The following is a 16,489-nucleotide window of genomic DNA, read 5'->3' as shown; positions in this document are numbered from 1 at the left end:
AGAAATTTTGCAAAATGCAATTGAAGCCATTTTGTGCATAATTTTTACGCTATTTCAATGCAAAAAACTGTCTAATTATGCTTAATTTTAACATATTCTTTTGAAAAGCGATTAGATTTGGATTACAAAGTAAAAATCATCTGAAGTACATATGCTTCCGTACTTGCACCGTGTTTTGACAGAAAAAAATTGCAAACGGTTTTCAGCTGATAACATGGAGCAATGCGGTGTAAGAGATGCAGTTTTTTAAGCGTGATGATGGGGTTGACAAGTACGTTGCTGGGGTAAGGGTGTGATGATGTGCATGGGGGTGCATGGGTGTTGGTGTAAACATGTATATCTATGTAAATTAACAATTAAAACCTTTACCAATGTTGCCAGGGGGTGTGATGATGTGGGGAGGGTGTGGGGGTGTTGACATGTATTAACAATTAACACATTTACGTATGTTGCCGGCCAACACCGGGTATAGGAGTGAGATAAGTTGTGTGGGAGTTGTTAAGGCAGCTGTGTACTCTCAGACATGCATGTAGTAAAAGTGCCATAACTTTGTAATTATTAACGCAAGACATATAAAAGTATACATTTTTATAAAGGCAAGACATCAATGAATCTTAATATAAATACAGATTTGGTGTAAAAACAACAATTATGAAGAAAAATTTTTGTTCGGTACATCATAACAAAAAAACACTCTTTCCAAAATGTTTTGTTTTGTTTTTTCTTAATCTTGAGACACCATTCCAAAAACGTTTTTTTTTAGTTTTTTGATATTGGCCTTATTTTTTGAGATATTGACCATATAAGGCATCAAAATGAACTTTTTTAAATTCACAAACGCCTATTTGCACAAAATGATGCCTAAAATCGGAAATAGACCAAAATATAAAAAAATGAGAAAACCGTTTCTTAAGTCGATCATGCTTTTTATGATGAGCATAATTGCTTACCTATAGATGCTGTATTTATTGAGTTATCGTGTACCTAAATCGTCATTTTACCGAGAAAATGAACATTGAAATAAAGGCCGTTGAAGTTTAAAGTGGTCATATTTTGCACTTTGATCGAAGCTCACAGGAGAATGCGGCAGTTCTCGTTTTTCTACCTTACATTACGTGAACATCGGGTAAACCCACAGCCCTTTGAGAAGTTTGGGCGAAATCTATTCATATCTTGATGTTTAAATCGGGGAAAGAACTTGAAAAAATTCACATTTTATCAGCTAAAACGGAGCCATTTGACCGCTAGGTTTTAATGAAATCAGTGCTTCCGCGGTGCTTCCATAAGATGCGCGGCGCATGCAGCTAAGCGTTGCGTATGCGTAGCGTATCTGTGCGTTAACAAATTGCGCGTCTACAAAACGCGATGCGTTGTTGCGCGCGTATACCCCGATGGTACAACACAGATTTTCTTTCCTTTTAAATTGCGGAAACGAGTGAAATAGTGAAATAAAATCCATAAAATAGAGCAGTTGGAGTTAACAAATCTGGATTTTCTTTCCTTGTATTTATAAAAACATAACAAAGTAAATACATTTCAAAAAAGCTCAATTTCGCGAAAGAAACAATGTCTTGAGTACACAGCCGCGTTAAAGCATCTATCTATAGGCCTATGATTGTGATAATATGTCCCCTATGCGTTGCTCATCTCCCCCTCTCCCTCCCCCTCCCTTCTTCTCTCTCCTCTCTCTCTTTCTTTGTCTTTTCTTTTCCCCCATTTTTTTTGGACTGTTCCAAGGGGGGTGTTTCACACACGTAACACCCCCCCCCCCTGCGTAGGCCTACGCCAATGCCCCCCGGGGTTGGGGCGGCCACGGTACGCCACTGATGTAATGCATCTTTAAATGGATCTGGCTTGGTCGCCCAGTACCCGGTATCTCGTTATGGTTTAAATCGTCCGGGCACCTGCCATTACCATAATTAACTACATGGTACACAACTATGCGGCTTTTGTGTTGGCGGGAACATGACTCCCAGTCTCCCACTAGGTGCATGAGCGCGTGTTGTACCATGCTTGTAAGCCTACTTCCAAGCTTTGTGTGTGCGGTTAAATTGGATGGATAAACAAGTAGGTCCCTATGATTGACAGTGTGTGTGTTAGAGATTTTGCCCGTTCAAAGTCCCGTTTAAAATTCAAAGTACATAGTCGATTTTTAACCCGGACCAACTGGTAGATTCTAAAATCAGAACTGTTCAGTATTGAAGTGCCAATATATAGGCCTAATTATGATATGATAATGTTGCATTCAATAATATAACTTCGCCTACGTATACTTTAGGCCTACTAGTTTACTGTCACTAATATAAGTGTATCAACGTTTTCATAACAATTTTATACTAGTATTTTGATGTAATAAATATCAGTATAATTTCGAGTTCAACTGAATCCTTTCATCATGATTAGGCCCCATGACATGTTTTATTTATCAAAAATCGACGATGGCATAGTCTATAAAAAATATTACACTACAAATAAACTTATCTACACGCCCATCACCACATGACACACGGGCTACGTTTAGCTAATTGATTGGAAACGAGAAAATGGAATGCAAATTTTACATGTTTTCGAGTCATTTAAGACAAAAGCTGGAATTCTGTCCTCTTTATGTGATTATTGGTGAGTATAAGATTATACCTGTATGGTAAATTGCTTGACCTGGACATGCTAGTACAGGAAATCATATCCGAAATACAATGTCCAAAGCTACATTGTGATTCATGGATTGTTTGTCATTGTGTCATGACATTGTTTATGATTGTACAGGCCCCGGCACAGGCCTAGTCATGGCAGTAGAAGTACTATTATAAAGTTAATTTTTTATTACTTCCGTGGTACGCGCTGGTGAATTGCGAATAACGTCATATATGTTATCGTAAAAAATATTTAAATAATTAATTTATTAAAATAATAATATTTGGGGGGGGGGGGCTGTTTTTATTCTTGTAAAAAATTTTACATGTAGATACAGTCCAACCTCTCTTATCCGGCCATGATGGGACCAAGCAAAGTGAAAAGTCTGCATAAGTGAATTGCATGTAATTCTGCATTGACTGGCCCAAGTACTGAAATTGTGACAACAAATATTGTTTTAACGTAAGGCCAAAAAAAAAGATGTTTGCTTGCCCTCAACCGACTAACCCTAATTTTGGAAATCAGAAAAAAAGGGTTTTTTTTCTATTTACTGTACAAAAGAATACTGACCCTATTTTTAGAAATTCCTGAAAAAGTTTTTTTTCTTTTCAAATGTTTGCATTCTGAATATGTAAAAAAAATGTATTTTAGAGCTTATTGTGTTCAACATTTTAGTTGTTTTGTATTTAAATGTTAGTTGATTCATTTTGACACCAAAATTGTCTGATTTTTTTATAATTTGAGCCTTAATTAAGGGGGTACTACACCCCTGCTCGATTTTGTGCCTATTTTTGCATTTTTCTCAAAAAGTATAGCGCATGGGGACAAGTAAGATATGTAGGGGAGATTGGGGTTAGTTGGAACACTGGGTAAGTTGAAACATTGTATTTTTTTTGACACAAAAAAATAATTTGGTAAAATACTGGCACCTAGTAATAGGTATTAGTAAGGGTCATCCACCAAATTAGCAACAGCACTGATGCCCCACCAGTGTTGGCTTGGGAAAGGAATATCTGTTTTTTGACTTGCTGACTAATTTTTATACCCCTCAGAAAAGATGCGTTATCTCCATGTTGTTTGAAGATTCAGGGGATTATTTTTTGAGTATTATAAGCACTAGTAGTAAGTCCCAGAATAATGTTAAATAAAAGTTTTATTGTATTTCTTATTTTGTGTAATGAACTTTGAAATGTAAAAATAAGCATCGGGGTTAGTTGAAACTTTTGAGGTGGGGTTAGTTGGCACGTGAAAATCGCATAGAAAAATATGGTTAAAAATTTGACTTTTAAAAATTTGTAACATGTTTACCATTTCTTCAATATTGCTTTAATATGGTTAAAAGCAATAATACAAGCAAAAAGTGCACACAGAAAGTACATTTTATAATATTTTAGGCTTCTCATATTTTTGTCCATGGTGACACTCGTCACCTTGTGTCCAAAGTATTGACCAGCGCTCCCACATATTTATTTATTCATTTTTCACACTGATTGTATGTTAAAGGGTGCCTTCAAGGGAAGTATAACCCTAACAACACAATAATAATTATTTTGAAATTTTTACAAGCCATGTTTCAACTAACCCCACCCTATGTTTCAACTTACCCCAGGGGTGGGGTTAGCTGAAACACTTTTTTTCAAATTTTCAAATTGGATTATATGAATAATCATAAGCAGGTCCAATAAAATTTAAGGCTGTATTTGTAGCATGTATGTATATGTTTATACTGATATGGTTAGTGTTTCTTGAAAGTAATCGGTTTGCGTTAAAAAGACGATTTTGTGAAAAAATGTTTCAACTAACCCCAATCTCCCCTATATTATAGGGGCAAGGACTACAACTACTGCACTGGAAATTTTATTTCAGCACAGACAACAGTAGTGGAGTTACAGTCAAAAATGAGGAAAACCAATATTTGATCAATAAATCAATAACTACTTGCTTTGAGTTGCTGAATTTTCAGTACAGTAGTTGTAGTCTTTGCCCCTATAATATACATATCTTACCTGTCACCAATGTGCTATAATTTTTGAGAAAAATGCAAAAATAGGCACAAAATTGACCAAGGGTGTAGTACCCCTTAATACAAACAGTAGAGTTTGCTAGTACTTAATTAAAAAAAAAAAAAAAAAAAAGAACGAAATCCTGACAGACCGACCCAATTGTTAAAATTCATTTGAGGGCAAGCAAACAATTTTTTTTCTTGGCCTAACACTAAAAGATGGCTTTAGAGTGCTTTATGCAACACAGATATGTCATGCTAAGCATTCAGAGCATGAAATTAAGGTGTCACAGAAGATTTCACAGCCGGATAACAGAGAGATCCATATAAAAGAGGTCCGGATATTACATGTAGGTTGCCAAGGTTGGACTGTAGATTTATATTTTGTACACACAAAATTTTTTCTGAATTTTCCCAATAGGTCAGAGGCCAAAGTGTCCCAAAACTGCACCACAATGCATTGCAAACTTCCAATGCCGATTTGGCTTATCATCACAATCAAATCATAACAACTTGGGCTGGTTGCAACCGAACCTGGCACAAACCTATCCGCACCAATTATCTGGTCAGCTCCCCTAATTTCATTGGGTGAAGGAAGTTATTGATAACTAAACAATAGGGCGCACACCACTAAATGTAACAATATTTTTAATATTTTGATCTTTCCATGTCATGATGTCTTAAAAGGGCATTTTGTGATCCACAGCATCATCCCCCCCACTTTTCACAAAAAAAGTTGAGATTTTTATATCACTGAAAACCTCTGGCTACATAATGTTTGTGTACAAAAAATTTCTTTCAGATTAATTTGTTTAGTTGTCTATGGAGCAGTGTAATACACATAATCATGCATAACTCGCAAACGCAAAATCGGAATCAACTGAAATTTTGGGAATAAGCATTTTTCGTGGATATCTACGGAAAAATGTCATAAAAAGAGGATGCTAGGATCACGAAATACTCCTTTAAATAAAGTGTTATTTCTTGTTATCGATAGTCGCGTTTCAAAGTTATAAAACAGGCTCCAAAGAAGTTCGGACTGAGGGAAAAATATGGTACTTTTTGCACTTTTTAGCATTCAAGGGCCAGAGCAACATATTAGACCATGTTTAACTGTATTTATATTGCCATTGATATCAGAATTAGTGATTTATTTCTTGCACAAATATTTACAATCACTTTAAAATCCACTTTATTGACTAGTAATATAAATTATAAAACCAAAATAATTAATTATGAACAGTCCTGATGAATTTCTTCAAGAATTGATTGTAACTATTTGTTGTACATTCTTTTTGTTTTTCAGATATTTTGTTCGCATCTTGAGAATTTTAAAGAAGAAAATGGTACTAGTAGTAGAAACGAACCCATTGTCAACTTTACCAACAATAAGAGAAGTGAAACCTTTATCCTGCAATGCTTGTTTATTTTCCACACACTCTTTTGACAGACTGATGCGTCATGCTCGCAGACATAAGCTCAGATGGAAGGTTCATAAACCACAGATAGCCCAGGATATTTTGAGGATAGAACACCCCCAGAACTTTGTATATGATGGAACAAAGTTGAGTCTTTACCAATGCCAAAATTGTAAAAAGTATTACTCACAGCTCAATACTCTGATAGAGCACAGTAAGGAATGTATTGCTAGTGTTGCCCCTTTGCAATCATCCTCTGTACCCTCAAGAGAACCACTGACAGAAGGTGAAAGAACATTCACTGCATACCAATGCATTCACTGCAGGAAGCGCTTCTCGCAACATTCGAATCTAGAGCGCCACCTCATGACGCACACAAGTACAAAACCATTTGAGTGTGGGATTTGTAGGAAGGCGTACTTTGCAGAAAATTCATTGAAAAAGCATATGATGATCCATGAAGGAGGGACCAAGTTTCCGTGTCATTATTGTGAAGAATGTTTTGAATACCGCAGTGGACTTAGAGACCATCTGGATAGGATACATAGTGTTAAACAAGATACTTGTAATACTACATCTCTAAAAGAGCACATTTACAGTCTGGAGCCAAAATCGCTATACCGGTGCAAACATTGCCAACAATGTTTTGTGACTAAGAAGGCAAGGAGTAGCCATGTTGAAATTGTTCACACCAAACCGTTTCGCTGTGGGCTTTGCGTGGAACACTTCTCGCATCTTGTGAAACTTAGAAATCACATAAAGACAACTCATGGTGTATCGGAACCAGTTCAGTGTGAATACTGCCAGGCAGTGTTTAAGCACGTAACAAGTCTTGTAACTCACAAAAAAATATATTTCAATGGGTCACCATTTCCTTGTGAACATTGTGAGAACTCTTTCACCCACCGCTGTGCTCTCCTGAAGCATGTGCAAACAAAGCACGCACAGGAACAATTCAAGTGTAAACAGTGTGAAAAGGTTTTTGGTAATAAGAAAAGCCTCAAGCGTCATATCTTAACTCACACCAAAATCAAAGTGAAATCTTTCCGGTCACCATTTCCTTGCGATCACTGTGAAGATTATTTCATCTACCGAAGCGCCCTCCATGAGCATATGGAGCGAAATCACGCACAGGAACCATACAAATGCAAAGAGTGCGAAAAGGTTTTTGATAATAAGAGACAGTTTAGGCGTCATGTGTTAACTCATGAAAAAATCAAATCTTACAAGTGCAAGTATTGCGAGAAATGTTTTAGGGACGGACAAGGAGTGAAGAGTCACATTAATAGAGAACATCTTGAGGAACTTCCGCATCAATGTGAATTTTGTGGGAAGCGTTTCCTACAAAGTCAACAGCTAGCATGTCACCGCAGAGTTCACACAAAGGAAAAGCCTTTTCACTGTCAGGTGTGTCCAAAACAGTTTGCGCGTAGCGAAGGTCTTAAAGATCATATTCTGAGAGTTCACAGTATGGAGAAACCATTTAAGTGCGAGTTATGCCAGAGTCGGTTTGCTGCCGAAGAACACCTTCGACTTCACATCAACCATCACAACAAGCCGAAGCTATTCCAGTGTCACTTATGTCAGAAATGTTTTGTTCACAACGTGCATTTACAAGACCATATCAGAACACATACCGGCGTGAAGCCTTATGAATGTCAGCATTGTCCAAAATCCTACACCACCAAATCTCACCTCACACAACACATTCTGAAAGCTCACTCTACGGAAAAGCCGCACGAATGCCAAGAGTGTCGGAAACGCTTTGCCACCGAGACTCATCTCAAAGACCACATGAGGACTCACCTCAAAGACAATTTGCCTTTCAAGTGTGAATATTGTCCGAAAACATTCCTGTACCTAAGTTGCCTTCAGTATCACGTTCGGGTTCACACACGTGAGAAGCCATTCACGTGCGAGCAGTGCGGTAGGAATTTTGCGCAAAAAAGCTCTTTAAAGATGCACATGCGGACACACACAGGTGAGAAACCGTACGAGTGTCCTATCTGTCCAGAACGTTTTGCTCACCGTAATGTGTATAAAAATCATGTCAAGACCCATGAGGAATCAACGTGAGTATCATACAATGTCCAGGGTCACAAGGAGGCATTCAGAAGACCTGTAGGATGGGGTGCTCATAGTTGTTAGTACTTGCTACAATCATACGATGTCTGGAAAATTATTGGAATATATTAAAACGGCATTTCGTGATCCATCCACAGCATCATCTCCCCCCCACTTTTCTCCAAAAAAATTGAGATTTTTATACCACTGGAAACCTGAAGCTACATAATGTTTATGTAAAAAATATTTCTTGCAGATTAATTAGTTCAGCAAAAATATCATGAAATTTGAATTACTGTACACCAGACTGAACTTACAACACATTGTCTATGGAGCAGTGTAATACATTTGTACACATAGACATGCATAACTCATACATGTAAATGTAAAATCAGAATCAACTGAAATTTTGGGAATAAGCTTTTTTTGTGGATATCTACTGAAAAATGTCATAAAAAGAGGATGACAGGATCACAAAATCCCGCACAAAATACTCTTTTAAAACGTACAATTACATGTTAGCCATGAAATTTTTGGTATGGTCATTGAAATCCAGAAGTAAATGTTAAATGTCTGCATTATACTTGGTTCAACTCATAATTTAGGTAAAACTTATTTGTTTTTTGTTTTTTTTGTTTTGTTTTGTTTTTAATAAAGGCCCATCAGTAATGCCCTGCATGCTGGCCATAGGCTTCAACATAAAGAGTCCAAGTTTTCAGATATTGTATTAAGATATCAATCTATCTCAAGAACCACTGAACCAATACTAGACTTGTTTGTATTCATTTAAATGTATTTTTCATGCTAATTTCAAATATGGTCTTGAAAATGTACAATTCTGAAATTTTGAACACCCAGATGGAGAGGGGTTATTGTGTAGGTGCTGGCTGGGCCCAACTGGGTGTACATTGGTTCCATCAATCCACTACAATGTAATGTCAATGTAATGTATGTTATGAGTCTTACCTAATGCCTTGGATTAGATTTAATTTTCTAGATAAATGGCGCATTAAAAATGCTTATTTATCATTATTATTTAATTATTAATGTGAGCTCACTGTAGGAAGTATATAGTCATTTCATCCTTGTTAAGGAATTTTGCACAGTAGGAATCATTTGGTTCTTACAAAGAAACCTGTAGGAATCATTTGATTCTTACAAAGGAATTTGGTAGGAATCCTTCACAAAGAAACCTGTAGGAATCATTTAATTCTTACAAAGAAACTTGTAGGAATCATTTGATTCTTGCAACAAAACCTGTAGGAATCCTTTGATTCTTGCAAAGGATTTTTTTAAGGAATTGTTTGATTCTTGCAAAGAAACCTGTAAGAATCATTCCCTGAGTAGCCAAATTTTAATCTTTTAGATTAAAAATATTTTAATCTAAGCTGTTTGTCCCTCATCGCAATCGAATATGCTAACTTTTTAATCTTAGGAATTTAGAGACTGTGATGATCAGCACAGCCTATGTATGAATTATATGTATATTGACTGTAAAGAGATGACAAGTTTATGAAAATTTCTGTCGTATTGTTTCTGATTGTGTAAATGCATACACCGGAATATTTTTATGTGACTGTACATCACGAATGAGCCGTAAATTCCTCCCCAGTCAATTTTGTTTTATTTTGTGTTTAGAAAATATATAATAAGCTTTAAAATGATATATCATTTGACTTAAAATGATATCCAGAAGCGGGGTTATGGTTTGTTGAACTTTGCTCCTTCGACAAAATGGTACCTTTTTTTTGTTTCTACATGTGTCTCTTTTTCCACATTACTGGTAATAAATATCAAACAATCATAATTGGTGGTCATTTCAAATCATCCCTAAGTCAACAAGGTTCAGGAATGTCCTCTCATTGTTAATTGTTGGTTATACATACATGTACCTAGACAAAATACAATGCTTTGTAACCCACCCACTTGAACAGGATTTAGCCAAAGCAAACAAAGACCAGAGCTATTAAGAATTCTATAGACATCTAAGATAGAAGCTTATTATCCTCTTCAACAATATGATTATTGATTGGTTTAAAATGAGATACATGTTGCACCAACTTGAGGTACCTATGAATACGACCTTCATGCACATTTTTACACTAACTCAGAATACAATTCAGGACATTTACGGCTCATTCGTGGTGTACAGTCACATATACATGTATAGGTTGACAAGCAGACACTTTTAGGGAAAGACAAAATCAGCTACCTTATTCAACCTAATTAGCACCCAATTTATAACACATAATGTTCATGCACTCCCAAACATACACAAGCAGTTTGCCTGGTCTTACCAGTAATAGGTGCTCTTTTGATTCAAAATTGAATAACACTTGCTTATTACATCAAATATGGAAAAATATGGCATCTCACTTTGCTACGTTGTGTCCGTAAATTGGAAATGAATTTTTTTTATGATTTTCTTAATTTTTAATATAAAAATGTCAATATTTAAATGAACAATTGAATAATTCTCGATTATTCAGATAATACAGTCAGTCTTTTTTATTCAGTGTACTTTTTAAAGTTAAACTGAAATTAATAATATTCTTTAATAAGATTCATAACCCAAACTAAATTAACGCAATACAGCATGTAAGTGACGTATGATTTTAAAACTTTATGTTTGTTAAATGATAGATCTATGTAGTAATTTGTCCTGCATGTGAAAGCAATATTATCCCCATGTAGTTGTCTGGTTGTTACAGTCAAGGGTTAGGGTTAGGGTTGGTTTTAAAATAGATATGTGTTATCACTGGCACTGCCTTTCCCCACTCTCCCGAATTCTCAAGGAAAAGTAATGGAGTGCATCAATCCCGGGCCCAGATCCCTGCATCACCAGCTTCTTTTTGATATGCATGTCACCCACGGGACTTGTGGTGTGTGGTGGTGTAGTTCGGCATGTATAAGATCTTGGAATGAAATTTTTATATCATTCATATCTAGGTTTCAATGTCTTGGGTTGGTTTTAATAGCAAATATGCAAACTTTCCATCAAGGTAGTTACTTCGCGCAGAATGGTGTTTAGTATTTTGGTTGCTGTTTACTGTTCTAAAAGATTTACAATTCGAATCCATCAGGCCTGTAGGCCTATATACATTATCTTTAAATCTATAGGATTGCACACTCGTACAGCAATGAATCCCTTGAAATAAGAGTTAATTGTTCTGACATAAAAATACATTGTAATCAAGTGTAGCAAGCAAAGTTGCATGCCTTGTGCAATTTCGTATTTTATCATGGTTTACACAGGCTGATTGTTTCACATGAATTATAAGCCTACGCATATAATATAATGCAAAAATATGATGAGATGTATAGTCCAGCATGTCCAGTTTGAGCTTAATGTTGAAGCTCCAGCAGTCGTCTTGCCATCTGATGTTGCAGTAGATAATGATGAGTTTTCTTCGCTTACCGTAATCATGGACGTATACAATGCTGTACTTGTAATAAAAGATGGTGTTGTTGGGATTCTTGTACTTTTAATAACAGATGGTGTTGTTGCGATGCTAGTGGCAGTCTTAGTGGCCATGGTGGCGAGGCGATACTCGGCCAAAGACGCGTTATTGCAAAGATTACCTTTGCAGCAGCACAAGTTCTGGTCAACTGCAATGCCAAACAAGTTGTATCGCAAGGTAACGCAAAAGACGTCTGGTGACGACGTGCCCTCTTGTTCTGCCAGTACAGGGCAATCAAAATCCTCCATATCTCCACTACACTCACGCACGAAGAATCCTGGTATTGGATAGTAAGTCACCTGTACGTATTGAAATTTTCAAAAGAGAAGAACTTGTAGTGCATTGGACCGAATTGTCGTTGACTCTTCATTCTCGTATACATATTAAAGAACATTTTGTCATGAGCTCTCACTCAAAATGGTTTTAAAATCAAGAACCAAAACAGGTTATTTGAGCTCCAAAGAACTCTTTTTGATTACATACTTGACATTTAGTATGGAATAAAATTCCAGGATGGAGTCTGCTAAATAACAATTGGGGTGTGTCGGGAGACTGTCAAATAATTGTTTGGTAGAAAATGTGCTTTCCATAATTTTACATTATGGTGCTCAATTGCTCATATTTAAAGTAGCGAATTTGCTTAATGACGGATTTAGGGAGGCTGAACTTGAGCTTTGTGGGGGACACAATGTCGGACTTTATGCAACATTGTTCTATTATTATCAAATTTCTAGGGGTTTGAGGTGATATTTCGTAAACTTCGTCAGCAATTGGCATTCATCACAGTTGAAATGCAATGCACCAATTTTTTGAACATGAGGAGTTTAAAATATGGCTCTTAAAAGTGGTACGTACTCAGAAAGTTTGGATGGCCTCCTGGGGTCAAATGTTATAAACATACGGTAAAAAAACAACTGCGTGGATTTTCCTGATTGTCCAATGAACTCGGCTGTTTCTTTGTGTACAGTAAGTTTATAACATTTGGCCCCAGGGAGCCATTCAAACTTTCCGATTGCGTACCACTTTAAAGGGCCATATATTTTAAAGCCCCTCACACTTTCAAAACTGGTAGATTAGAAACTGCATTTCAGTTCTGAAGAACACTTATTGGCAGGGCCGGATTTACCTTTTTGGGGGCCCTGGGCCAGGCCAAAATTTTGAGGCCCCAAACGCACCGTGAGGAAGGCATATGTGCACACAAGTTGCCAAGTTTTAGATTTCACTAGGACTTTAGACTATTAGCTCAAATTTGCTGTACAAACAGGCCGGTACGCGCGAAGCGCGAAAAATTGAGTAATTTTGTACCCGATTTTGTTCCAAAACATGGTGTTTTTCGGCTAAAATGGAAGATGTACACTGCACAAGGCAATTTTGGGGGCCCTGGCAGGGCCGGATTTACCTTTTTGGGGGCCCTGGGCCAGGCCAAAATTTTGAGGCCCCATACGCACCGTGAGGAAGGCATGTGCACACAAGTTGCCAAGTTTTAGATTTCACTAGGTCATTTGCGTCTCCTTTCCCATTAGGCTAATTCACTACATTAATATGAGCGCAATAATGTAAACTAATGGAAAGCACATTTTCTGTCAAACAATTTATGCAGATCCCTTCCAGACCAGTCTTGAAATTTTGCGGAAAAATATTGCATACTAAATGTCAAGTCTGTATATAAAAGCATTTCACTTCAGGTTTTATAGAGCAAGAACTCTTCTACTCGAACTCTCTGAGTTGTCCAAGAACCATCATAATAAAACTCACAGTGAGGATTCTTTTACCAAAGAGTTCTAAGCTATTCTGTAAAGATCATATTCCTATGTAGGGCCTATTTCAATATTATTGACTGTATAGGCCTATACCTTTGATCATATACTTGCACTGCTTTTTAAATAAATCTTTTGTACTTCTTATTATGAGGATTAGATACCAAATGTAAAAATGAACTGAGCTGAAGTGAACCTACCACACAATATTCATCGTCTTCTTGGTCGCAATATTGGGTTGTGACTCCTCTATGATCTGGATTAAATCCTGTATCACTACACTGGTCATTCCGTGTGATACCGTCACATACGTAGCAACTTACCGACTCGACACTCATAGGTCCTGCAGAAATGACTGAAAAGTAGAATTAGGTCAAGGGATATTCAGATATTTAGCGTTAGCACCATCAGTAAATGTTATAATAATCGTTGGTTCTTAAAGCCATATATTATAACATTTCTGTAAAAATAGATTAGTAATTTTCCATAAAATGTTAGCTTTTACTGTCACTATATCCCCTTTTAATTTTGAGCCGAACAAGTGAGGTAAAGCATAGAAAGTTGGAATATAGCGCCCATGCATGTTACTCCCGCGGTTGTAATGCGGTACGATCCTCGGGGTGTGTGCGTGCGTATGTGTATCCCGCACGGGATGTGCATACGTACGTGTTCGACTAATATTTCCATCGTAATAATAAAACGCCGGTTCCATCGTTTTATTCAAAATCTCGGATTTATATACATAAACATGATAATAAGAATATAAGAAATATATATTTTACAAAATGAAGGAATTAAACATGATACAAAACAATAGGGATAGCTCAGATTATTATACAAAATTTACAGACCAATTGCATTTTTAAATTCACCCAAACTCATTGAATTAAAATTGATACGAAGATCGGGAGGAAGCTTGTTCCAAGCAAATATCGTAATTTGATTTCATTTTATACTTAATTCTCACATGAAGACATTCGTCACAATACTTACAGTAAACATAGTAAAATATAATACTCCTTGTGAATGTCCATAACATCATTGTTGAAAGTATTCCTGCATGATTTAAAGGGAAAAGTGGAACAATGCAACAGATGTAGTTACAGTTTCATTGGAGAATTTTAAACGTTTGTTTACATGCTGCACTGAACACTGTTTTTGCAATGTACCATAAGACTCCCAAGACGCGTTCGGCTAAATGTATGAATTATTTTCTGTATTTATTTGCCCTGATAGCGAAAAAATCAACTATATGTATACCAAAGGACTTTTCTAACACGTGTTCTAGAGATGAATATGCAGGTCGTAACAGGGCTGGCTATAATTTGGCCGATAAAAACGCTACTAATGCTATTTATTTTATGGACCCACCACACCGTAAATGATATCTTCAATAAAAAATAGGGAATACAAAGAAACATACATTAAACATCAAAATATACCAAAAGACTTTTCCAACACATGTCTGTATAGGTCCAAATGCTATCTTCAGTAGGACCTCATCGATCTTTTTCAACACCATCAACCACTATTGAACATTTTAATTTTAATAAAGATCAGTAAAATTTGAGTTCACCGGAATGCGTTCATCATGATTAAAGGGGCATTTCGTGATCCACAGCCTCATCCCCCACTTTTCTTTAAAAAGTTGAGATTTTTACACCACTGGATACCTCTGGCTACATAATGTTTATGTACCAAATATTTCTTGCAGATTAATTCGTTTAGCAAAAATATCGCCAAATTTGAATTTCGTTCTGGTGCACCAGAACGAAATTACAACACATTGTCTATGGAGCAGTGTAATACACATAATCATGCATAACTCGCAAACGCAAAATCGGAATCAACTGAAATTTTGGAAATAAGCTTTTTCGTGGATATCTACTGAAAAATGTCATAAAAAGAGGATGCTAGGATCACGAAATCCTCCTTTAATAATATTATAATAACATATTTTATTTATTAAAATTCGACTATGGGCATAGTCTATTTCTTTGAGAGTGTATATGGAAATTATCTCGTATGCACGGACCGGTGCTATCTACTGAAGATAAGCACATTTTCAAAATATACACGGACCTGTGCTATCTACTGAAGATAAGCACATTTTCAAAATATACACGGACCGTGGTGCTATCTACTGAAGATAAGCACATTTTCAAAATATACACGGACTGTGGTGCTATCTACTGAAGATGGTATATTTTCTCAATATGCACGGATTATTATGTTCTCACAATACGCACACTCATGCATGTCTAAAATGGTCCTTTCTGGCTTTTGCAGAACCTTTTTAGTTCTTTGTATAACTATTTAAGGTTCTAGGTGATGTGATCAAGCAAAAGGAGTCGGATATCGGAAATATTGATTTTGAGAAATGGCCAATAATAGTATTCAAATTCCTCCGTATTTTATTGTTCTAAGCAACACTAAAATTACCATTACTCTAGAACCCTATGTATATTATTATGATGGGGTTTTCAGCAAAATAAAGCTCTTAAAATGGCCGATGCAATGAAACTGAAAACTGAATTTTGATTTTAATCGGGATCAGACTCATTTATTAGGACACTTAAGAACTTCTTAGGTTCTACATGGAACCTTTTTTCCAGGAGTGACGGGCTATATCTTCTGCATAAAGATATATTGCACATTTTCGCAATTTACATGGATTTCTGCTGTCGTCTGAAGATGAAGATATCGGACAACATTGGTACATTTTCGCTTAATCTGCACTATCTATACTGAAGATAGCATTAATAGTGGGCCTATACCCTTTCACAATATTTGGTTCTATCTTCTACATAGCTGTGGTTGGTATATTTGCGCAAAATAAGGAATAAGAATTGGTGCAATCGGTACTGAGACATTGTTTCAATGGGATTGGTGATTGGCCTGTTTACAGTATAAAACGGTGCTTTCTGAAAGAGCTTACAAAATGGATACTCGTAATGTCATCATATGATTATGGATTGGATAGGTTATATAGCGTGCCTACGCGGGACCAACGTGGTATTTCTTTTATTCCAACGAGCTGGACCAAGGAGATGTTACCAAGGAGTAGGCTAATTAAAATTATTTAAAAAACTATATGAAAAGGGGAGCTTGTTACAATATGAAGTACGTAATTCTTACCTTTTCACGCAAAAT

The 16,489-nt window shown here is 36.3% G+C and overlaps 1 protein-coding gene across 1 annotated transcript in view; it reads left to right on the top strand.

Annotated features, from left to right (window-relative positions):
• Positions 1–258: 258 nt before the first annotated feature.
• LOC140156383 (uncharacterized) overlaps positions 259–16,489 on the top strand; it is a 31,484-nt gene continuing 15,253 nt past the window's right edge. The window contains exons 1-2 of the mRNA XM_072179347.1: positions 259–284; positions 5,943–8,126. Of these exons, the coding sequence (XP_072035448.1) occupies positions 259–284; positions 5,943–8,126 (2,210 nt within the window). The remainder of the gene's footprint in view (positions 285–5,942; positions 8,127–16,489) is intronic.

This window comes from Amphiura filiformis, chromosome 1 (assembly GCF_039555335.1).
Source record: "Amphiura filiformis chromosome 1, Afil_fr2py, whole genome shotgun sequence".
Classification (NCBI taxonomy): Eukaryota; Metazoa; Echinodermata; class Ophiuroidea; order Amphilepidida; family Amphiuridae; genus Amphiura; species Amphiura filiformis.
Note: the sequence above shows the minus strand (reverse complement) of the source record. Positions and strands in the feature narration are given on the sequence as shown.